The sequence below is a fragment of the Stylophora pistillata genome, chromosome 3 (genome assembly GCF_964205215.1).
Source record: "Stylophora pistillata chromosome 3, jaStyPist1.2, whole genome shotgun sequence".
Classification (NCBI taxonomy): Eukaryota; Metazoa; Cnidaria; class Anthozoa; order Scleractinia; family Pocilloporidae; genus Stylophora; species Stylophora pistillata.
This window is the reverse complement of record NC_142521.1, coordinates 22,901,290-22,925,407: the sequence shown is the minus strand read 5'-3', so window position 1 is coordinate 22,925,407 and position 24,118 is coordinate 22,901,290. Positions and strand designations below refer to the sequence as shown.

At 40.4% G+C, this 24,118-nt stretch overlaps 4 protein-coding genes across 5 annotated transcripts in view; 2 read left to right on the top strand and 2 right to left on the bottom strand.

Moving 5' to 3' along the window:
* The window catches only part of LOC111335003 (anamorsin homolog), an 18,294-nt gene extending 8,276 nt beyond the window's left edge, over window positions 1–10,018 (top strand). Inside the window, exons 6-10 of one of the 2 annotated variants that reach the window (XM_088755043.1) lie at window positions 4,797–4,876; window positions 8,258–8,327; window positions 8,558–8,606; window positions 8,882–8,957; window positions 9,303–10,018. In XM_088755043.1, coding sequence (XP_088611169.1) covers window positions 4,797–4,876; window positions 8,258–8,327; window positions 8,558–8,606; window positions 8,882–8,957; window positions 9,303–9,419 — 392 coding nt within the window. In that variant the 3' untranslated portion in view covers window positions 9,420–10,018. The remainder of the gene's footprint in view (window positions 1–4,796; window positions 4,877–8,257; window positions 8,328–8,557; window positions 8,607–8,881; window positions 8,958–9,302) is intronic. The other variant, XM_088755044.1, reaches the window with a different exon arrangement.
* LOC148735107 (uncharacterized) lies at window positions 927–2,558 on the top strand. The gene is made up of 2 exons (XM_088755042.1): window positions 927–1,171; window positions 1,251–2,558. Exons 1-2 carry the CDS (start codon window positions 951–953, stop codon window positions 2,350–2,352), a joined length of 1,323 nt encoding a protein of 440 aa, XP_088611168.1. The 5' UTR covers window positions 927–950; the 3' UTR covers window positions 2,353–2,558.
* Window positions 2,302–4,248, bottom strand: LOC111345738 (uncharacterized). The gene has a single exon (XM_088755038.1). It carries the CDS (start codon window positions 4,121–4,123, stop codon window positions 2,648–2,650), a length of 1,476 nt encoding a protein of 491 aa, XP_088611164.1. The 5' UTR covers window positions 4,124–4,248; the 3' UTR covers window positions 2,302–2,647.
* Window positions 10,019–20,688: 10,670 nt separating the features above from the next.
* LOC148735106 (uncharacterized) lies at window positions 20,689–22,376 on the bottom strand. Its single transcript, XM_088755307.1, has one exon. It carries the CDS (start codon window positions 22,373–22,375, stop codon window positions 21,410–21,412), a length of 966 nt encoding a protein of 321 aa, XP_088611433.1. The 5' UTR covers window position 22,376; the 3' UTR covers window positions 20,689–21,409.
* Window positions 22,377–24,118: the final 1,742 nt, after the last annotated feature.

The window sequence follows — 24,118 nt, the reverse complement described above, 5'->3', positions numbered from 1 at the left end:
TCACCAGACGTACCATCGGAGACTGTGAGATTAGTGTTACCCTTCAAGGACCAGTCGTCAGCTAATCATGTTAAACAACAACTGAACAGTCTAAGCTCGAAGTTAAGCGTGACTGTCCAACCAGTGTTCGTTAGCCCTAAGCTCGATCAACAGCTTAAGCAACACGAAATTAAGCCCCCTATTGTTAACCAACAATGTATCGTTTATGAATTTAAATGTAACCTGTGTGATGCAGGGTATGTGGGCTATACTCGTGGTCACTTACACGAGCGCGTAGAAGGGCACAAAAGGAAATCATCTTCTATCTACAAACACTACCACCTCCAGCACAATAGTGAAATGCCTGAACGCTTGATCGAGCAATTCAACGTCATCACGAAATGTAACGGCAAATTTGATTGCCTTGTTAATGAAATGTTGTATATTCGCATGCGTAAGCCAACACTGAACGTGCAAACGGATTCCATCCGCGCCAAGGTGTTTGTTTAAGCCGTTCAGTCTAATTTATGCTATTCTTGTACCTTTCCTTATTTGCATGTTTTTAAACTAGTCTCTTGATAATGGAGTCATGATGACCCCGAAACGTCGAGTAATAAATCTTTCCTGGTTTTTTCTCCAAAAATTGAACATTTATTGCATATGGGAATTTCACATTTCAAGGAAATATGTTTGGTCGCACCAAAACACTTACTGATCAACTGCCGCACTTTATTTAGGTACCTCTTTAGAGAAGAGACCAAATAAAATACTTAAAACTTCCTTACAACGACCATGCCATTCAAATAACTCTCATCAGTTCTTTATAACACTGAGCCGGCCCCGGCCACAAATTTACTTCAGTTAATTAATTTCGGCCGAAATAAGTTCGGCGTCTGAATCAATAGCCGTTATTACGTCTGAGCCAGCGATTCAGCAGTCATCACACGGGAACGAGGCTATTGGGTCAAGAAATGTTTCAAGAACTAAATCATAGGAAAGATATGGAAACCCACGAGGAATCACAGCCGAAATATGCTTTTTTTTCGGCTGAAGAGAAACTACAGTTGTTGAATGGTAATTGTCCCCGAAACATTACTAAACAGGTCTTAAGATCATGGTTGTCCTATCGAGTAGGAACCTCAAAAAACGGGAGTGCTTCTGCGGATGGAAACAAACGAGAACTGGTTCAAAGGTACGTAAAAATAATTAAAATATCATTGATATTTTGAGGATAGTTTTAGACGGTAATTAAAACCATCTTTGTTTTTCAGGGTCGTAAGCTATATTAAGAATGGCTGGGACGCGAATTTTACTGAAAAATGGATGCATCTGTCAGGAGAATCGAACGAGAACTTAAAGGAAAATTCGGCAAATGCTAACGAGGAGCCAACAGGGAAAGATATACAAAATTTCCTGCCTTCAACAACGTGGACCGAATTGAAAAAATGCAACAAACTGCCAGAGTTTTCTATTGCAAATATGATGAGCTACTTTATTACTAGGCGTGCAAGAGACGATGAAAGTAATAAAGACTATAAAAGCTTAAACTGCAAAGCTTTTGGTCTTTTCAGACATGGTCACGTCCAGAATATTAAGGTTGCGAATGAGGATGGCAAGTATTTTATCCAATGCGAATGCTTACCTGAGATGAAAAAAACTCTAAAATATAAGATCCAAATGACAGTAGACAGTTCTGGTGATATAATATATGGAAACTGTAATCCTTGTCCAGCTGGTAAGCCACCACTTGCATCATGTAAACATTTGGCAGCTCTATGCTTTGCTCTTGAAGAGTACATTAGACTTGGTCGTAGTCAAGAATTTCTTACCTGTACAGAAAGATTGCAGACTTGGAATCAACCACGAAAGCGAAAGCTGGAGGCACTCTCAGTATACGACATTGATTTCAGTAGAAAAGTTTTTGGCACAGAGAATTTAAAACACAATAAAGCACTGCACGATCCAAGACTTTGCATCTATAGAGAACCAAGTACAGAGAAGGCAAATCAGACCTTGCTTCAAGAAATCTCGAGAGAAAGTCTAAATTGTGGATTTTACTCTATTTTATCAAAAGAGCCACTATGTCCAAGTAGTTTAATTGTCTCACCCATAAAGGAACAACCAATGTCATTGGAAGAAATACATGCAAAAGCTAAAAGAATTAAGTCAAATCTTTTTGTAGGAGAAAAAGAAAGAGAATTGATAAGCAGAGCAACAAAAAATCAAAGTGATTGTCAAAAGTGGTTTGAACACAGGAAAACAAGAATTACTGCATCGAAATGCAAGAGAGTACTTCAGAGACCAGAAACTGACTCCAGTATACTCTTTGAACCAGCAAAACTTGCAACTTTAATTTTGCATGACATTAACTGATTTTCAATACTAACATGTAGAACATTTGAATAAATTTAGATACAATGAGCATTTTTTCTATTAGCCAGATAAATATGACATCTGCAGAAGATTAAATCTATCTTGATTGTTAACAGTAATAGATTATTTCAGATCAACTAGTGATATGAATATTTTACTCATTACTCTGTCAGTTGTAAATAAATTGTGTGCTGTCCTTATTGAAACACCCACCTAAAAAATATTGATTCTGTCTATAACACCAGACAATTACAAGCAAACAAATGAATGGCTCAAGAAAGATTCTGAAAAAAATTCATTTCACCAGAGGTGGCAAAAAGTTTGTGAACATAGCACAATTAAAGAAAATCATGTCAACCAGCCCATTCTTGCAGACAGTAATGGAAATAAAATCTAAAATGTGATAGTTTTTGATGCGCTCGATAGCTCTCTCTACATGGATTCGCAATGATGCAATTCTTCTTGTGTTGAGCATTTCTTGTTCAGTAAATTGTCCTGCCTCATTCATATAAGGTGGAACATTTACTTTAACCCCTTTACTTGCTAGTAATTCTTGGATATTGAATCCTCTGTCAGCCATCACTTCATCTCCATATTGAAGTTTATCCATGAGTTTAGATTTCACAGTTATCTCTTTGTCAGAGATAGACCCACCATAAAGATTAGACACAAAACAAACACTACCACTTGGTGTAATTCCAACTAGGGCCTTCAGAGTATTGCCGTTTTTATAGGTAGAGAAAGTGAGCTGCTGTGCTTCAGGATTAGTTGGTGTTTCAATGTACAATTCAGTTGCATCAATTATCACTGTTGTACCATTGTATTTATTCCTGAAGCATTCAGGTTTATGTGCTTCAATTACCTCCCTTGTTGGGAAAATGTCTAGCTCTGAGAATCTAAAATATATGAACTTTGTCCATGTAATGATGATTCGGCTCACAAGACTTTGGCAAATACCAAATCTGACTGCTACATCCTCCTCTAAAAGACCAACTTTGTAACGACACAGCAAGAGAAATAATTCATTTTCCACAGAGAGAGCTCTTCTTGGACCTTGCTTCTCTCTCTTGGGTGGATTCTGCACTAGTTCAGTGTTAGTGTAATTTAACTGTTTTGCTGCTTCTCTTCCAAGGAAATTAAGAACTGTAGTAAAAACAGCATAACTGTTGAAGCCAGTGTAGAATCTCATTAAATTATCGTTTTCTTTGATGTTGTCGATATTAAACAAACTTCGATTAAGCTTCTCTTCTAGTGTCTTTCTTGTCTCTCTCTCCTGTTTAAGTTCGTGTTCCAATTGTTTTACTTTCCCTTCCAATTCGTTGATAATTAATTGTAGAGACTGATCCTGACTATTGTCTGCTTCTTTTATGGACTGTCCCACTTCATTTGATTCTGTTAATGGAACGGCTTTAGCAATACTTTCGTCACTATTTAAGCCTGCAGTTTCTTGACGTTGAGTGGCCATATTCGAACGGTGTTGTGGGGCTTTTCTTTGTGTCTGAACTTTTGTAAAGCTGAAAAGAGTAGGCACAGCATCTACCTTCAGCCTTCCCCTTACGCCTCCAGGAGACTTTTGAAAACATTCTGGGGCAAAATGATCGCTACACAAAAATGAACTTTTCGTTTTTGGAGTGTTGGTTCTTCGTATGTTGATCAGCCATTTTTTTAGTCTTTTCGAGTCATTTAGGGGCAGCGAATGCCAAGAAAGGCCTTTACATTCAACCTTGTTACTCCTGTTCACACAGCCAACTGCTATACAATGCCTTACCATCTCCTTTCTTCAAAAGATTCGGAGAACTCAGCACTGTTTTTGTGAAATATAAATGATGACACAAAGAAACTCTAGAAAATCTAAGGTCTTGACCCAATAGCCTCGTTCCCGTGTAACGACCGCTGAATCGCTGGCTCAGACGTACTAACAGCTATTCAGCCAGGATTAACTAATTTAGGTCGGCCTAAAGTTGAATTCGATTCAGCACAGCTGAAGTACGGCGTCTGAACTGAGCCTTAGAAATTAAACCAAGGAAACCTTTTAATCCAAACTTGGGCAGTTACCTTGCTTAATTTTGAAAGTATTTTGTGGGAATTTTAAAATTGATATGATTTTGCTCTTACAAGGAACAATTTCCATCATGCAGCCTTGTCATCTGTTCATTTACAACATCTTTCATAAGACTACAATGAGCTTTTCAGCTCTGACCATCACCTACTTGCAATATTTGTGTGGCTGTATTACTTGCCCACTTTCTTCTTTTTTCCAATTTCAAGAAACCAAGAAACAGAAAGGCTTGTTAAAGTTCTTATTGTCATCATTCTAGAGTTTATAAGGTGCTTTTTATTAAGATCAGGCAAACCTCTTTTCATTGTGGGTTTTGATTCCAATTTTGTTCTTTGTTGCTTGTTAAAAGAGCTTTTAACTAGTAGTTTGTAAATTTATTTAACAGCTTTGAAGCCAAAGGTCAAAGATGAAAATGTTACTAAGATTTGGACTTTATCAGCACAAGATATTGATGATGAAGAGATAGTAAGTCATTTAACGTATAGCATTTAAGGATTGTCATCAGTAGTCAAGTTATTACTCCTTGTTGCTGCTTGTTTGCCAATTAATGTTAACTATATTTCTTCATGCTGTAGCTACTTCTTGTACTGAACCGTTTTGCTGGAAGCCCCCAATCAATTTTGTCTCTTAAGGATTCTGTAGACCTTTGCAGGTGTCCTAGGCAAAATATTTTTTTAATGCACTATTTGCAGCATGACCACCATAAACTATATATCAGTGGAAAGGTTATGAAATGCACTATTCCGTGAAAACTATTTGTGTTAGCTTGATCTAATCTTAAACTAAACGCGGTGAAACAATTCAAAATGGACAATGTTTCTTTGAGCGAATAATTCCATATCAAATCTGACCAAACAAACAAAACTTCTGTACAATTTTTAATTCTGAGAGCTCAGTCTTCAAAACTGAGTTGGGATAATAATAATAATAATATAATATAGTGTTTCTGACCACTTGCAGTCTAAGGCTGAATTACGGGTGCAGTTTAAGGTTGAGAATAGACGTCAGCATATCAGGCGCCTCTGGCAGCCGCTTCAGTCCATCGATCTCACCTTCCCACCCATCCCACCCAGGGGAGGACATCCATCACACAGTAATCTCGTGTGTGGGATGTTTTGATATTCATATTGGTTGCTTTGCAATTTATCTGATCAAAAATTACCAATATGCATTATGTTGGAGGCCACTGCAGAGGAGCCATTTTAAAAAATGGAATACTCCTACACGGTTTTATGTTTGGTATCTTGGGAGTCTTTGGACAAATTTCAAGGCAATCCATGAAGCTTAATATGTACCCTATTAATTCGTTCAAAGAAGGCACATTAGCATAAAAAAGAAGTGGTTTTTTTTTTTTTTTTTTTTTTTTATTCCAAAGTCTTCCCAACAATTCAGGGGTTTGGGTGTCCACATGTCGAGTTACGTCAACACTCTGGAAAACTCAAAATGCAGACTGCCAATAGAAGTACAGAAGTGTCTTGCAGAGTCTCTGCAGACTCACAGAAAAAACATATTTTGTGGGTGACAGTCTAACAGTTACCCATGACAGACCTGCTGAACTGCAATTTTGATTTCAACTCTTTTTTTTTTTCACTTAAAAGCAGCTTATACATGCCACGGCAAAACTTAATGCTTACTGATTGTGGGTGAGCAGATTTTTTCACCATTCTGCATCAAATTTCTTTATCCATTCACTTTCTAGTTTTGAACCCAGGGAGATAGCAAATATCTCCACATTTAACTGAAATCAGGAGATGTTTACATGTTTGAAATTCAAGCACTAGTAGACTCTCCACAACCCCAACTCTTTTGCTGTGCAAGGGTACTGTTAATGTACACTGTGCGTATGATGTGCGATCCTCGCAGTAGATAGCGCTATTTATGCAATAGCGAAAATCAGACCTGAAAAAAATCAGGCCTGTACGGGACTCGAACCACTGACCTCTGCGATACTAGTGCAGCGCTCTACCAATTGAGCTAACAAGCCAACTGGAAGCAGGCCGTTAAGTGGATTCGTAATAAACCCGTGAAAGTGATGAATGAGATGCAATGAATATATGAAGTTCATATAATTTGAACTGCGGTATTGGATACATATGATGTGCGATCCTCGCTGTAGATGGCGCTATTTATGCAACAGCGAAAATCAGACCTGAAAAAAAAAAAAAAAATCAGGCCTGTACGGGACTCGAACCACTGACCTCTGCGATACTAGTGCAGCGCTCTACCAATTGAGCTAACAAGCCAACTGGAAGCAGGCCGTTAAGTGGATTCGTAATAAACCCTTGAAAGTGACAAATAGCGCTATTTATGCTATTGCTTAAATAGCGCTATCTACTGCGAGGATCGTGCATCATACGTATCAAATACCGCAGTTCAATACATGATTTTCATATATTTATTCTATCTCAAAACCAAATTACCTTGTTACCCCCACCGAGGCAGCACCACAGTTTCTTTACTTATAAGAACTTACCCCTTTGTTTACTCGTGATGCAGTTAGTCTCCACTGACTTTAGTTTTACAAGCAGTTGGTTGAGAAAATGAGTTTAAAAGAGGAAAAAATGCAATTCTGGATTACTTTGAAAACTGCTCTCACTTTTGAGTAACACTAATACTTTTTGGTATTTTCTTATGTCTATGAAAACTTTTCATGGTGTAGGTGCTCATATGTGTATCGTGCATCATACGTATCAAATACCGCAGTTCAATATATGATTTTCATATATTTATTCTATCTCATTTATCACTTTCACGGGTTCATTACGAATCAACTTAACGGCCTGCTCTCAGTTGGCTTGTTAGCTCAATTGGTTAGAGCGCTGCACTAGTATCGCAGAGATCAGTGGTTCGAGTCCCGTACAGGCCTGATTTTTTTCAGGTCTGAATTTCGCTATTCCATAAATAGCGCTATCTACTGCGAGGATCGTGCATCATACGTAATTTGGTTTTATTGACTAAGTTGAAATTGTAAATTGGCCACCGTTAAGAGTATAAAAGCTGACATTTCGAGCATTAACCCTTCATCAGAGCCCTTCGCTCTTCGCAATTTCAACTTAGTTGATAAAACCAAATTACCTTGCATTACGAGTAGTTTGTTTGGTTCAGCTTGAGTTCTCGTTTCTGATGTTTTAAGTCTTTGTGAATTAATGCCTACTGTAACACAGGCGTCCCAAGCTCACGTCTCGAGCAAAAGCGAAGGATTATCTCATTAAGCATCACGCGTTGTGTGATGCGGTGTTAAGTTACACGAGCAACCACTGCGAATTCAAATGCGTTATAAGGAATTGAATATTGTGGGGAACAAAATATGGTCCATTTAAAACACTAAATATACTGAAATGTGAACATTTTAAACGTTAGATTAATAAAACTTACTCATTCCTTGGGAGTTCGTTGTTTTTTTTGGCGATTTCCGTCGTTTTGGGCTTACTTTGCCATCACTGTTTTTCCTGTTCGTCTGATAACAGGAAAAACAGTGATGGCAAAGCAAGCCCAAAACGACGGAAATCACCAAAAACCACAACGGACACACAAGGAATGAGTAAGTTTTATTAATCTAACATGTAAAATGTTCATTTTTCGGAATATTTAGCGTTTTAAATGGGCCATATTTTGTTCCCCATACTATTCACACGTGACGCTTTCATGAAATAATCTTTCGCTTTTGCTCGAGACGTGAGCTTGGGATGCCTGTGACTGTAATTGCTTGGATTTAGCTTTGCTACCCTCAATTGAAATGCACTGTCCCAAACCTGAGAATTAGGCTAATCCAACCCTTTGTAGTGGCACAGTACCTCTGAATTGTGCTTGATCCACCAATATCATTGTAATTTACTCTCTTCGTAGGATATTCTTGATTCAGACACTCTTCTTGACGAAGAAGATTTAAGAAAACCAGATCCTGCATCACTTAAAAGTATGTTTTACTCCTTTCTGTGTATAGTGTGAATAAGACATCTTGCATAATGCATGCTACTTTAGAAAATTGTCTGACAATCCTTATTGTCACCAGTCATACTGTAGGATTGATGATCAGTGATGTTTACTACAGACACGGTGTGCATGTGGTTTTGTGTTGTCGTTTTGTGTAGAGGCTAGAGAAGGGGTGCTTGAATTGAGCTGCTTGCTTATGATATTACATTACAGGTGACTGTGGCACAAATAAAGCAGGAAAGAAAAAAGCTTGCAAGAATTGGTATGTTGCTTAATATCTTTAATATTCCAAACTTTTTGTCAAGAAATACGTTTTGAGTAAGGGGTACAGGAATGGTACTCAGTGATGATAACAGGGGAATGTTTTAGTTTCAAACCTGGAAATATGATTAATACGAGGTTTTCCATTTCTTTAAACCTTTGCCTTTGGCTGCTAATGCATCAAGTAACAAACTAACAGGGGTCCCAAAGCCATGATGCTCATCTCAGCGGTACTCTCAGTCCGCCTCATAGTAGTTTGTTCTTGTTCACTCACAGCACATGTGGCTTGGCTGAGGAACTGGATCAAGGGAAGAAGCCAGAAAAGGAAACTCTGACGTCGTCATGTGGAAGTGTAAGTCTTCATTTTTCAGAAAATGGAAAACACTAACATAAGTTTTTCCCAGTCACAACCCCCTTTCCACCATCTATTAGAAAAAAAAAAACCTTCTCAAAACGATGTCATATTCATTCTTATACGAAGATGTCTGAAAGGAAATGTCTAACAATGTCTAGTGGTTGTCAGCTTGAGTCTCAAAAACAGAAGTTCGAGATTTAAGGGAGATGCGTGAAGAATAGTGGTGCAGTGTCTGAATGAGTATTTTCATCTGACTAATATCTGGTTCAGATTCAATGTTGTACAGTGGTATGACTGAAGGACTGTGGCCTTAGTGTGAATTTCTTTCTCTTTCTTTAACAGTGCTACTTGGGAGATGCCTTCCGCTGTGCCAGTTGCCCTTACTTAGGAATGCCGCCTTTTAAACCAGGAGAAAAGGTTGCACTTACAAGTCGACAGTTAAAAGGAGATGTGTATTAAACAATACGTCCGCAATTGTATCTGCAGAATCTCTGTAGCTGCTAAACACATCTTCACTGCACTTTATGGTCTCCAAGTTGTCGACACAAAGTGGCTCTTTAAACCTGATGCACATGGGTACGTTGATTCTTGGGTGACGGACTTCGTCAGTTGATGTTGTCGTGAGGTTACTGTAACTTTTGTGCTCCAGACTCAAAGCAATGTTAAAATATAATTTCCATTTCATTTCATGGTCTAAGGAGTTGTAGTTAGTACTAAATGAGAAAATATGACATACCTTTCCCGCTGCTTCGGTTGCGCAGGAAACCAATTTATTTAAGCAGCCAGTTGTATTTTGTATTGATTTACCGCCGCAATAAACAACTGGGGATGTTTGTGAATAACGAATCTAAAGCGATTGATGGATAACCGTTCAAAGTATTCATTCAACGCTCAAATAGCTTTTACGCTAGTAAATCAATTTGAGAGCTCTTGCTTCTAAATGTTTCACGGTTTTCTGTGGGATTACTGTTTTTATAAGCGATAAGTTTTCACGTATGAGAATGTGCGTATTGTTGTAGTCACGTTATAAAACTTAAAAATAAACAGGAATGAACTTAGTAACAGTGGGTTGTCTTAAATACAGCGAACCCTATACCTAACCAGCCTGCAAGTGAGGCTCACCCTTTTCAGTTTTAAGTGGTATTTTTCTTGTTGCCATGTTCCCACCAATAACGTAGCTCCATTCTCTGCCTTTAAAAGCACACACAACCCACAATTCCTCTATTCGCTCCGACGAAGGGCTAACGCTCGAAACGTCAGCTTTTGTAATCGTTACGGTGGCCAATTTACCACTTCAACTTTGTTGATATATCCAATTATCTCTTTTCGTTTGGTTGTCACGTGACTGACCGAGCGTACGTGCCCATGTATGCTATCACGAAAATATTTTAATCATAATGGGATGCAATAAACTACGAGGTCTGTTGTGTCATATTGCATGGGTAGGGTGGGGAGACTATCAAAACTAAGGGAGGGGTGTCTCAGGTGAGTCTTGGCAAATGCACATCTTTTAAGTTATCATTAATATTTCGCACTTAGGAGCTCCACTTTAAGGCTTGGCTAAATCTGCATATTATATTATATATTTTCCAAACAAGGGGGGTTGAACCTGTAGTGTCCAGGCCTCCAAGACCACATCCAAGGCCCCAGGTGACGTCGACTCGAGTATTTATTATGCACTGTAAAGTGAGAACGGGGGTGAGAAAATCTAGGAACGAACAAACTAAGCGAGCTGTAAGCGAACTGTAAGCGAACTCCTGAACATTACATTGGCGACGAGGATCATCTCGTAGGCGTTCGATCAAATTGTTTCGATCGAGAAATCTCTGCGAATGGCCGCATATGATACTCAACTTCGGACCGTTTGACCCGGACCGAGATCCGACATCGGTCGGCATTCGATTCAGGAAATATCTCGAAAGATTCAAAGTATACGCTGCAGCGATGAATATAAAGGACAAAGCGAGAAAACGAGCACTACTCCTACACTGTGCTGGTCCCAAAGTACAGGACATCTTCGACACACTAGAGGATACGGGAGAAGACTTCGAAACCGCAGGAGAGAAACTTCTAGAGTATTTTGAGCCTAACAGACATTATCTTTTTTGCATATACCAATTTCGGCAGTTGGCCCAAGAGGAAGAGGAGTCGTACGATGATTACACCACGCGTTTAAAGCAAGCAGCGGCTCCGTGCGAATTTCCAGGGGGTTGGCGTGAAGTTGAAATACAAATGCAGCTAATTGAAAAGGGAAAATCGAAGAGAGTTAGACGCCGCTTGCTCAGTAAGCCGCACTCGCTTCAGGAGGCGTTAGATTACGCTAGAGCACAGGAATTGTCGGATAAACAAGCGAAGAGAATCGAAATGGAGCAACAAAGTCGAGGGAACAATACCGAGGAAGAGTTGAAGAGAGTCTCGTTTGGAAGGCAAAAGAGCTCGACTGGTATCAACAAAGAGTGTTACTTTTGTGGAGGCGCATTTCCACACGCGGGAGGAAAGGAGAAATGCCCGGCATGGGGAAAGAAATACACCACATGCGGGAAGCTGAATCATTTTGCCAAATTCTGTAGGAGTAAAAGGAAAGTAAATAAGAGTATCGTAAAGACAGTTCATCAGGAGGTGCAATCAGATAGCAGTGACGCGGAATCCCTTTGTGGAATCGAAGAAGTTAAGGCTGTCGAAAGCAACCCAAAACCCAGGCCAGTAAGAAGTATAAAAATCGAAAACCACGAAGTCAAAGTGCTGATCGACACAGGAGCGTCGGTTAACGTAATGGATGAATGCACCTTTCAGCAGCTACTTGCAAATAAGATCAAATTGGAGAAGTCGATAGGTGTTTTGCGCTCGTACCAAACGAATGAAAACCCGCCCAGGCCATTAACAGTTATGGGCAAACTCGATGCAGTCGTAGAGTCAAACACGAGAATCATCCCGGCAACGTTCCACGTCATTAAAGGTAACACCAACACGGAACCCTTGATAGGATTTCAGACTGCCGAAAGTCTTGGCCTGGTGGTGATTACGAATGCAAGACGAACTGATTCTGAAATGTTCACAAGCAAATTACTTGACGAATACGCAGACCTGTTCCTGGGGATCGGAAAAATGGAAGGAGTGCAGGTCGATCTACACGTTGACCGCACAGTAACACCAGTTGCTCAACCTCACAGGAGGATCCCGTTCAGCGTAAGGCCAAAACTGGAGGCGGAACTGGAGAGACTTATAAGGGATGATGTAATCGAGAAGGTCGAAGAGCCTACCAGCTGGGTATCCCCAGTCGTGATTACACCCAAGAGAACGGCGAATGAAATTCGACTGAACGTGGATATGAGAGAGGCCAATAAAGCCATTCCGCGGACCCATACTATTATGCCTACTCTCGAGGACATCACACATGAGCTCAATGGAGCAACTGTTTTCTCCCACTTGGATATGAATCATGGCTATCATCAACTGGAACTGCAAGAGAACAGTCGGGACATCACCACTTTCTCAACGCACATCGGGTTGTACAGATACAAAAGGCTACATTTTGGCATGAGATCCGCGGGTGAAATCTTTCAAGACACCGTTAGCAGAGAAATCACCCGAGACATACCTGGATGCCTCAACATCAGTGACGAAATTCTTGTGTACGGAAAAACCCAACAGGAACATGATCGGAATCTAGACAAATTATTCAAGAAGGCTAGAGAAAAGAAGATCACGTTTAACAAGGGAAAGTGTGAATTCAATAAGCAAAGTTGTGTGTATTACGGGATGAAGTTTTCTAAAGATGGAGCATCCCCTGACCCACGAAAGGTTGAGGCTATCAAGGCGGCCAAGCCTCCTCGCAACGCGAAGGAACTGAACTCATTCCTATGTACAGTGCAATACAACGCGAGATTTATGGAAAAGACCTTCTGAGAGGTTTACTCAAAGCCAACGTTTTTGCCTGGACGAGAGATCATCAGGAAACGTTCGAGAGTTTGAAAGAAGGTCTTAGCTCAGACACAGTCTTGGTCTATTTTGACCCCGCTGCAAAGCATGAAGTTCATGTGGATGGCTGTCCGTTAGGAATCTCAGCGACCTTGGTCCAACGTGAGTCGAGTGACAAAGGCTGGAGGGTGGTGAAATACGCAAGCAGGGCCCTCTCAGATATGGAACGGAACTATTCCCAAATCGAGCTAGAGATGCTTGCGGCAGATTTCGCGGGCAGGAAATTTCATGTATTGTTCATGTATGGCTTGCCGTTCAAAGTAGTCACCGATCACAAACCGCTCGAAGTCATCCTGAACAACCCTAGGCATCAGACGTCAATACGGCTGCAAAGAATGATGGTACGAATGCTCGATTATGAGTTCAAGGTCGAATATAGACCCGGAAAGACGAATATCTCCAATTATACATCTAGGCACCCGCTGCCTCGTGAAACCTGCACTAGAAGGGAACTAGGCACTACCAAGGATGTCAAGCAGTACGTGAATTTCGTGGTCGCAAGTGACATTCCCCGGGATATCAGCAAAGAGGACCTGGTAAAGGCAACGGAAAATGACGAGGAACTAAAAAGGTTAATCATCTGTATACGGGAGAGGAAGATTGACCACAGGAACCTAGACATGAAAGCGTGCTTCAATATTTACGATGAATTGGCTGAGGTTGACGGTCTTGTCCTACGGGGTGAAAGAATCATAGTCCCTCGAGAATTCAGAGAAACTATGGTGAAAATTGCTCATGAGGGTCACCAGGGCATCGTTCGTACGAAACAACTGCTTCGTGCCCACGTTTGGTTTCCCGGAATCGATAAGATGGTCGAAAAGCACGTTGGGAATTGCCTAGCTTGTCAAGCTACCATCCCTTGCCACACCAGAGAGCCACTCCAAATGTCGGATCTGCCAACAGGTCCGTGGAAGAACATCAGTGTGGCTTTTGCGGGACCTTTTCCACATAAGGACATGGCTATAGTGTTCTGGGACCAGTATTCAAGGTATCCTGTCGTAGAATTTGTCACAAGTACATCCGCAGAGGCTGTAATTTCCCAGCTCACACGTGTTTTCACTACTTATGGAATTCCAGAAGAGGTGAAGACAGATAACGGCCCCCCATTTAATAGGTCCAAATTTGCAAAATATGCCAAAGAACAAGGGTTCGGGCACAGGAAAGTCACACCCGGATGGGCGGAGGCAAATGGTGACGTCGAACGACTCATCCAGACGGTCAAAAAGAGCGCGAGGGTTGCCAAGATTGAGGGGAAAGCATTTCAACAAGAGATCCAAAGGATGGTTGGCAACTATCGTGCCACACCCCATCCTGTGACGAGAGAGAGTCCCGACAAGCTTATGTTCGGGAGAGAGATAAGAAGAAAACTGCCAGAAAGGGTCGTTCCCCAGGAAGAACAACGCCATGAACTAATCCGTGAAAGAGACGAGAGAAAGAAGCAAATGAAAGCTTATGCTGATAAGCGCAGACACACATTACAAAGCTCGATCAAAATTGGTGACCGTGTTCTTTTGAAACAGAATAGGGGTAACAGGTTGACCCCGGCGTATGATCCACGACCATATGCAGTCGTTGGAATAAAAGGGAGCATGATCACAGTGAAGAGGGGAAAGGAAGTCAAATCCCGCAATTCTTCCCACTGTGAGGTACTCAAGTATGCTGGAAAGGAGGAGCTCGACGATTTGGATTGGGACAAAGAACCGATGAAAAGGCGACCAAAGAACCGCCATATTGAAGTAGGGGAGGTCCCGGGAGAAGGAAATATAGTCATGCAAGAGACGCACAGGGGACCGACAATCGCGGCATCGGAACCCCGGAGATCAGTACGAGCCAGAACATCCACGTGGGAAACAATTTACAGAGACTTCAAGCCTCACTAAAGAAAAGGGGGGAGGTGTAGTGTCCAGGCCTCCAAGTCCACGCCCAAGGCCCCAGGAGACGTAGACTTGAGTATTTATTATGCACCGTAAAGTGAAAACGGGGGTGAGAAAATCTAGGAACGAACAAACTAAGCGAGCTGTAAGCGAACTGTAAGCGAACTGTATAAGCGAACTCCTGAACATTACAGAACCATATATTTCATCTGGTTGATGGCTCCAAAATAACTGTAAACCGCTTTTTCAACACTCATAGAATGCCTGAACACGCAAAGCACGTCGAATTGGAGATGAAATAGGGTTCAAGGTTACGAGTTTGTTAGTCTGCACTGCCAAAATTTCTCTCAAATCCTAAGTCGCCATTTTGTTGGTGTTTCACTGGTCAGCAGAGATTAAGTGGATCCGAATTACACCTCATGTATGTGACTCCTGCTTACAGAGCTAATAAGGAATCCAGTTTTCTGAAAAAAAAAACAGTTTTTGTTCTGATTTTAAGGTCAAGAGTGGACTTGTTTGTTTTTCTTACAGTAGTAGCAAATCAGGGAGTGATTGAAGGAAGAAGAGGATGATAAACTTAATATTAATAATAGTCATGCGCACACTCTTATTTATCCAAAATTATGTCATCTAGTCATGGTCACCCTGCATGCACAAAAAGACCGATGGTGAAGCTCTAATTTCCCATTACGTCACAATTTATTCTTTTTTTGTTTGTTTGTTTGCTTTTTCCTAGAACAGATAGGGAGATAACCATTTTAAATTGCTTCAAATTGGGCTGCGTAGTGAGCGTACAACAAAGAAAACAAAACAGTTTAAAATGAGAAACTATTATTCAGAGAAAAAAACTTATATAACTGCTAACAGGAAACTGGGAAAAGAACAGTGACAGTTTAAACGATGTAACAGCTGTGATAAACAGAACTTGCAAATTTCGTGAGATGCATGTAGCTTATAAATTCCTTAAAATTACCGCAGTTACAAGCAGCATCCCTACGAGTACCACACGCGAAATAGATCGAGTCAATCATCTCTCGGAACCTGCCGGACATGCTGGCTTCCGATTTTAGTACTTTGTTTTGATCGCTTTTGATTTCCCTGTTGTTACACACGTTCCATACTCTTCCGGTGACAAAGTGGCATCCCGCCGGCAGAACACAAAAATGGAGCCGTGTATTTCACACGGCTGTAAAAATAAACAAACTGATGTTATATTACGCAACCTCATCAAATTTCCTGCTACAGGGGGTGGTGTCCAGTTGATCTCAAAGCCGACTGCGAAAACGCAGACCCCGAAAACTCAGACCTTGAAAACACTGACCTCTAAACGTAGTCTATTACTCGAAAAACTTCAAGGCTCTTGGTGCTGCTCCTGTGTAAACAATTCTCTTGGTGTTTTTCCCTGGTAATGACATGCGAGACAGGCGAGACTGGCGAGACATGTGACAACATTTCCGGTGTGCATTTACATTGTCACAAATTGTCACAATAGTATTCTGGAGGTGGTTGTAGGGGGTTTTAGATGGGGTTAGGTGGTGGTTATAGGTGGTTGTAGGTGGTTTTAGGGGCCGACCATTTAACTTTTTAGGGGGGGATGGGTGTTTTCTGGTAATCAAGAAATTTTTTTCTAGCAATCTGCTGTGCAGGATATTTTTTTCCGAATTTTTGGCACATTTTTTCTGTTACATTTGGCCTGCATGGAATTTTTTTCTTCCAACAAGCGCTTGTAAGAAATGTTTTTCAAAACACCCACTCCCCCCCCCCCCTCAAGAGATGGTCGGCCCCTTAGGTCATTCTTTTAGTAATTACGATATATGACATCTTACACCTGCACATATCTAGTGTCACAGTTCAGTGCTCATAGTAAAAGTTAGTAGTATCTATCTTGATATGATAACCTGGATGATACAAATGACTAGGTATAATGTATTCATCTTCAATACTTTGAGTTTGCTTACAAAGCAAATTAGGAATCCAGTTTCCTGAAAAACAGTTTTTATGCTGAACATGCGAGACATAGGACAACATTTTCGGTGTGCATTTACATTGAAATTGTGAACAAAATTACCACAAATTGTCTCTGAAGGCGGTTTTAGGTGGTTGTAGGTGGTTATTGTAGGTGGTTTTAGATGGTTGTAGGTGATTGTGGGTGGTTTTAGGTCATTCCTTGTTTTAGTGTTTACGCTGTATTTTGAAGCCGAACACTCAGCTGTTCTCTCCTACTCCAACTTCTGATCCTCCTTTCTTCTCTAATAGACATTAAAGTATGTTACGTTTCGATAAGCTAAATGTAAATTGTTTTATCGACCACAGATCCGCAAAGCATTGTACTAGAGGACAAATGATTGCAGCATGACGGGTGTTACGAAAACTAAGACCCTCGAAAACGAAGACCTAAGACCCAAGACCCGCCTTAGTTTTCGAGATTACGAAAACTAAGACCCCCTAAAATCGAATCCGTTGAAATATAAAGTCAAATTGTAACCAAAACAGGTTTAATCTGTCAAATTATCTCCTGTCCGATCCTTTCCACCAAGTTTTAAATCAGATTTAACGGTAAATTTAGGGGTCTCAAAAACTAAGACCCCTCTTAGTTTTGGTAACTACGAAAACTAAGACCCTCATCAAACCAGTCTGTAAAATGTCTACAAAGTCAAATTACGACCGTGGACATTAAATTAAGAACCCACAGAAAGCTTATATTCGATCGATCGAGCAGAAACACTGGTGTACTTGCAATATGTGGTTTGCACGATACGTTATTGCCGGAGTTTGACTAATGGTCGTGGGTCGTGGGTCGTGGGTGCGGGTGCGGGTAAAAGTCGTGGGCGTGGTTAGTACTTAATAATAAAAATAACCATTTAAAATATTGAATACAATAATACATAAATTTTATACAACCCCGTCATTCTAGTTATTTTATTTTGTTTATTCCATTTACCCTACTTTACGTCTATTTTTATCTGTTATCTCACTGTCATTGAAATTAGTTTTACATATTTCCGCTATTATATCATACAGCTATTTAAAAACCACTTTCTATATGCACCAAAAAAGCGAAAAAAACCTTGATGTTATGGGGCACGTGTGGCTCCCACAATGAAACACCTGTATTTTTCTTTTTGCCGTAAAACATATAGCGCCTCGCACGGCAAATTACAAATTCACCTGCGTCTCCACATATTGAACAGGCTTCTTGGCCGCTTGAAACATTTTTAAATTGGTTTGTGTTTGTTACACCAAATTGAACACGAAAAGGACACTGAGTATTGATGCACTTGAAAGAGCCCCGACAGTCTGCATACCGCATCTCTCCATATTGTTTCCACTGCGTGCCGTTGCTTTTCTTCCATTTCCGACCATCTGCTAGCAAAGCTGCGCTTATTTCTTTCCACGTTCTGGCTTTGACAATGGTACATTTCACCAAACCGTCTATGCCTAATGGAAGTTTCTCCACTTCTGAAACTGGAGCACTCCCACTTCCCAGGATCAAACTTTCTTTGTTTGACTTGTTTGAGAACGTTGTCTGGTTTCCCCTCGATATCAGTTGTCTCTGAGTCCGTGGAGGATTCCCTATTTACAATGGAAACAAATAGAATGAAGTTTTTGTTCATGGAAACAAGGCAAGTTGTGGAAAAGCAATGACTCAACTTCAAACCCAACAAAAAAACAACAAACAAGAAAGAACGTGAAGGGAGATGTAAGATAAGTATAGTTTAAATTGCTCAGTCTTTGTAACACTCTTCTATTTACACGGAATGAGGGAGCGGGAAAGCCAGAAGGCATGTTCTTTTGTCTTCAAAGGGTTGTCTGGATACCACGACAATCAACCTGTTTCTAAGAATGACGTCATCGCTTTCCAATTTCTCACTCTTGTGTTGAATGCGAAAAGAAAAAGCTTTTCTATTAACGGCACTCTCTCTTGTTTCATTTGGGCTAATGCTCTCTTTTGATAGGGATCTGGATGTACACATCATTAAGTACGAGGTGCCTCAGATTTTTGGCGAAACTCGCCGTCTTTACCGTTACGGTTACTCTGAAGTCGATGTACAATTAACTGGTAGCGCCATTTATTTGTTACGTATTTCACTCCAGATAAGTACCGCACAATAAATTGGTTCTAAATGACACTGCTCCTACCTTGTCTGTTTTATTTTCGCTGGCGACGGATTTCCGGTCAAATCGATTACAGGAATGTAACCAGAAGAATGTAAGCCACAAGTGTTGAGTTAGCTAGAGAGGCAAGGGGAATCTCCGGTTGCCACCAGCATTCCCAAGCGAACACCTCTCTCTCTAGTTTCACTCCCCCCCCCCCCCCTTACTGACAAAAACTGACTTTTTACAAGAATAAACTTGAAATGTAAAAAAAAATGCACATACAGTACACTGTACTCAAGCGATGTTAAAAAAAATTACCTAAAAGGGCTTCAGTAATGGGCCTAATCGCACTAGAGAACTCTTAGGTAATTCTTCCTTAGTTCATACTCAGTTCCCCCTAACGTTTAGAGAACATTTATGGTACAATTTGTGAGACTTGTTCCGTTCGCTGTATTAGGTAGTTTATGAGAAGCGAATTACGAAACTCTGAATAAATATTTTTGAAAGCTTAAGTATTTTTGCGGTTACTAACAGTTATTATACGAGATTTAGATTGGCATTGGCGCATGGGGTATGTCTCTGTCGTTACTATATGCTAATGAGGCAAAATATTGACCCATCGTGGTATGAACTCTGGTAAGCGACCACCACCTCCCGTAAGCAACGGGAAAAAAAACGAAAAACGGGACAAAAAAAAACAACAACAAAAAATCCAACTTTTTTGGCAGAAAAAGCGAAAAACCGATTCAAAACACAGCCAAAACCGCAAAACAGAAAATCCCAAAGCCCCCCTCCTTACGGGAGGTTTGACTGTATTTCCCAGAAATGTGTTTATTTTGTAGCTGTCCGGCTGACCGACGAGCCTACCGAGTGGTAATTCTTGGATGAACCAGCCTCTTGACAGTGAAAATGCACAACCATGACTATACCTTGCTTAATTGGATAGCCTTTTTCAGGGCATCTTCTTCGCTTTCCTGCTGGTAAGCTATCATCAACTTTTGGTTGTCATCTGGAGTATTCTCAGATCCCGATACAACTTCTTCGTAAGTTCTTTTGGCTGACATAAGGACTAAATAACACTAAAACAGGAAAACTTAAACCCGGGGCGCACAAAGTACTACCGTGAAGTAATGCAATACTTCTTCTCTCAGGTGTCTCGTTAACACAGACCTCGAAAACGCAGACCGCGGACCGCAGACCGCTATGGGTATCCATCCCCCCAAAAATTCAAACTTGTTGTTCAAACATTCAATTCTTCACTTCAAACATTCAATTCTTCACTTCAAACATTCAATTCTTCACTTCAAACATTCAATTCGTCACTTCAAACATTCAATTCGTCACTTCAAACGTTCAATTCGTCACTTCAAACATTCAATTCGTCACTTCAAACATTCAATTCATCACTTCAAACATTCAACTCGGCAATTCAAACGTCCAATTCGTCAAATCAAAGATTCAATTCGTCACTTGAAACACTCAATTTGGCAATTCAAACGTCCCATTCGGCAGCTCAAAGATTCAATTTGTCAATCGAACATTCACTTCGTCATTTTAGACATTCGATTCGTCAATTTCGGGGGTGGAAGCGGAATAATTGGATCTCACTTATTCATTATTCCTTTCATTTTTTTCGAGGTTATTCATTGTTCATTTTCAAATTTTTCGCGTTACTCATTATTCCGTTTTCGAGTTTTTTTAGGCAGTTTCTAATTCGCCTTATTGTGAATTAGATGATTTCACTTGAATTAAAATGATTTAAAACCGTCAGCGTCATGTTCAATCTAATTACCGTATTTATTTACTTAACTCCAGCCTGAGGTTTATTTAGATATCACCCTTCTAGGAGTGGCATTTATTTTTACATACTGTACACTGAACAAAAATGTACACTAAACATCTACACTATAGGGACTTTAAGCAGTGACGACGGAAAGCTCTTACGATGGCGTTCGACACATACCTTTTTCCATAGTCCTATTTACTTTGCGCAAATTATTGGTAGATATCTAAGCACCATAATGTTTGATATTCTTATTTTCGATCATCGGATTGAGTCTTTCGTCTCTATAACGTAACCTTAAAAACACTGGAATTTTAATTGATAACGTATTTAAGATCAAAACATAGTTATTCAACAATATAACAGCGCGAATTCTTGGTAGATTTGGTGGTAAATACCCGAGAACCACATTTTACTGATTCTTTCCGATGTGGAAATATTGTCACTCAACTTTTTCAAAATTACATTAAGCTTTTAAAAATAACACAACGAAAGAAATAACTTTGAGATCCTAGAATACTTATACCAATGAATACGTGTGTTGCGTTAAGCAAAGTATTAACTTAATTTTGGCTCAAACGTGTTGCAGTGCGTCCAGATCTCCTATTACAAGCTACACGTCTGGGATGGTCATCCCTGGATGCGGAAACAACTTCGCTTTCTTTAGTTTCCTCGTCGGACTCGATGTCACTGTTGTTTCCACCTTTAAGAATCCTTTAAATTCTATCAACTTCTTCTTGCGAAAGTTGATAGCATTTTGAATCATTTTCGTTAGAGGTGATAGCGACACAAACACGGTCCACAATGGAATAGGGCGAATTTTTGTGGTCTTCGTACGCTTCTTTGAACAGGAACATGTCCTCAGTTTCGCTATTGTCCAGCCACATAATATCCATTGCATTTTCGGTAACCTGCAGTTTATTTGCAGTTCTGTCCTCGACTAAGAGATTCTTTAGAAGGAGAGCCAAGAAAAAACCCCATTTCTCCCTTCGTCGACCGTGTTTCACAGCGACAACTTCTCCTGCTTTGAACAAAATTTCACAATGAAGGACGGACTGCTGACAAAGTACTTGTTGAGTGTCACCCTGTAGCAGAGTACTTGTTGTAACATTTGAACGTGGCTCACGCTGTTGCAACGAGAACGGTATTGCATACGGCAATTGACCAGTATCTTCTTTGCTTTTGTCTCTGACTGTATGTTGTCGAACACTCTTCCCGAAAGATGAAGCGAATTTCCTTAACTCGTTTGTGTCGCTAAGGGATAGTTTCTCCATTTGATCTTCGAATAGGGATATGAATGGCTTAGGAGGAGGAGGAGAATCCAATACTTTGTCCGGATAATAGCTTTTGGGCCCGGTGAAGTAGTGGAAATGCCCACGATACATTCTCTTCTCCAGTTCCCTTACACAGGCTGTGCGTCTAATTCCGTACTCGAGTTGAGTAGGCATGGGATCCTCTTGTCTCATGAGCGAAAAAAAATTTTCAACCATAAGGGTGACCAGCGCAGACAATCGAATTTGTGCTAGAAGGTCTTCAGCACCAAACTCGGAGAGAAAATTTTTCAGTCGCGTTAGGCTGCCATGCATCATCTCCATTGATCTTCTTGCTGTGTATGACAGCACTTGGTCAGGACCTTGAGTTGCTGTTCGACTGGTCCTCTGCCTGGTTTGTTCGCCCCACATCATTAAGAATACCACTAGTTTGTCCAATAAAGATTTGCTACGCGCAAATCCCTTGGTTGGCTAAGTGTCCGTTAAAAACTTCTATTAAATACCGTTACTATGGTCCATAAGTGTAGAACAAAGCAGGCACCACCTTATCTTTGCGATTTATTTCATGACAGACGGGACGCAACATTAGAAATATGTCACAGTTAAATCTACCTAGATGCAGATTATCAACTGGTCAACGCTCTTTCGCCTTTCGCGGGCAAAAGATCAGAACCTTCTCCCAGAAGACATTCGGAATATAAACAATATTTCGAGTTTTAAAAGGAAAGTCTCCCATTTTCTTGGAAACTCTACTGAAATGGCTCGAAACTCATCTTTTGACCTGCATATGAACTCGTGCAAATAGTTTTTTTTATTTTTTTGTTTTTTATTTTTTTCGCAACACGTGTAAATATTTTTTGCCTCATTGTGATTGTAATTTATTATTGTATATTTGCTATCGTTGTATATTACAACAGAATAGCCTCGTATAGGGGAGCCATAATAAAGTGTATTGAATTGTACTGCAAAAGTCAATGACGTCTTTTTCATGGCAAACACGCATTTTAAACGTTGTTTCATTAGACAACGATGTTAAAATTTCATTAGTGAAACGCGACTAATACATGTTTTACCCAGTCGAGGGCTAAACTATGTCTTGCGGGGAATGCATGGTTCGAGGGTTTGACCCAACTTGGCCTCAAAATCCGACCGAACAGCAAATTTTAGGGAAGAAGAAAACCTTTTGCTGGCGGGATCGGGAAGGTTACTCCCAGATATAGATAGTAAAGCATATGACAATAAGACCTTAAATGGCAAAAGTAGGGAGGAAATTTTGAACAAAATTTAACTCCTAAAATCCAAATGAAATAAAAGGGGACGTAAATCAAATCCAAAGGTGCTGGAGGCAGTTGAAACCACAGTCAAATGCAGCACAGGATTTGAAACGTCGTGCTGTCGTTGCAATAATGACAAAAGCATTCTCCAGGGCTGTGTGCTGTCCTGAGTGCAGACACGGAAATTGTCACTTTAGCCTGATAAACTGAGGTATCTCTCAATAACACACCTAGCGCACCCATGTTAAAGCACATTTCCTCTCCATTCTTTGGCTTTAGTATTAGTTTTACCAAATACGTCCCGCAAGTGCAGCCACATCCACCAAACAAGCATATCCACTCTAGTGTGCAACGATGTTAGTGACTGTATTTCCATCATGAAAAGCATAGTTGAATTTAGGTAGAGTAAAACTGTTTTCCGTCGGTGAATGCCATGGTATCGTACTTGTTTGGACATACGATCCAAATATGAGTGCAATCGATGCCGCCGATCATACCTGGAAACTATATGCAAAACCATGAAAGCTTTGTTGAACGCAACCTGAGTCATCAGGAAATGACAGGAATTGTCCTTCTCGAAAATGCCCTCAATAGCTCCAGTGCAAATAAATCACCTCGCTCGAAAGATCAATTCACATAAAATCTCAGTGCAATCAAAACTTGCTGCATGATTGTCAGTGGCAGACCTCTTCATGTTTGATGTTTGAGATCTGAGTCCTTTCTGAAGTGAAAGCGAATTCGAAAATCTTCTAAATTCTTTTTAAGGGTTAATTCTATATCTAAGTTGTGGAATTTTTCCAGATCCCAGATGACGTCAATTGGCGTGCTCCCTGTAACGCAGGGATCCGGACATTTTAAATTGGCTGGTAATGAAAGTGAT

Coding starts and splice junctions, on each gene's coding strand:
- LOC148735107 (XM_088755042.1), top strand. CDS start 951: ATGTTTCAAGAACTAAATCATAGGAAAGATATGGAAACCCACGAGGAA. Junction 1,172..1,250: donor AAACGAGAACTGGTTCAAAG/GTACGTAAAAAT, acceptor TTTGTTTTTCAG/GGTCGTAAGCTATATTAAGA.
- LOC111345738 (XM_088755038.1), bottom strand. CDS start 4,123: ATGGTAAGGCATTGTATAGCAGTTGGCTGTGTGAACAGGAGTAACAAG.
- LOC148735106 (XM_088755307.1), bottom strand. CDS start 22,375: ATGTGGGGCGAACAAACCAGGCAGAGGACCAGTCGAACAGCAACTCAA.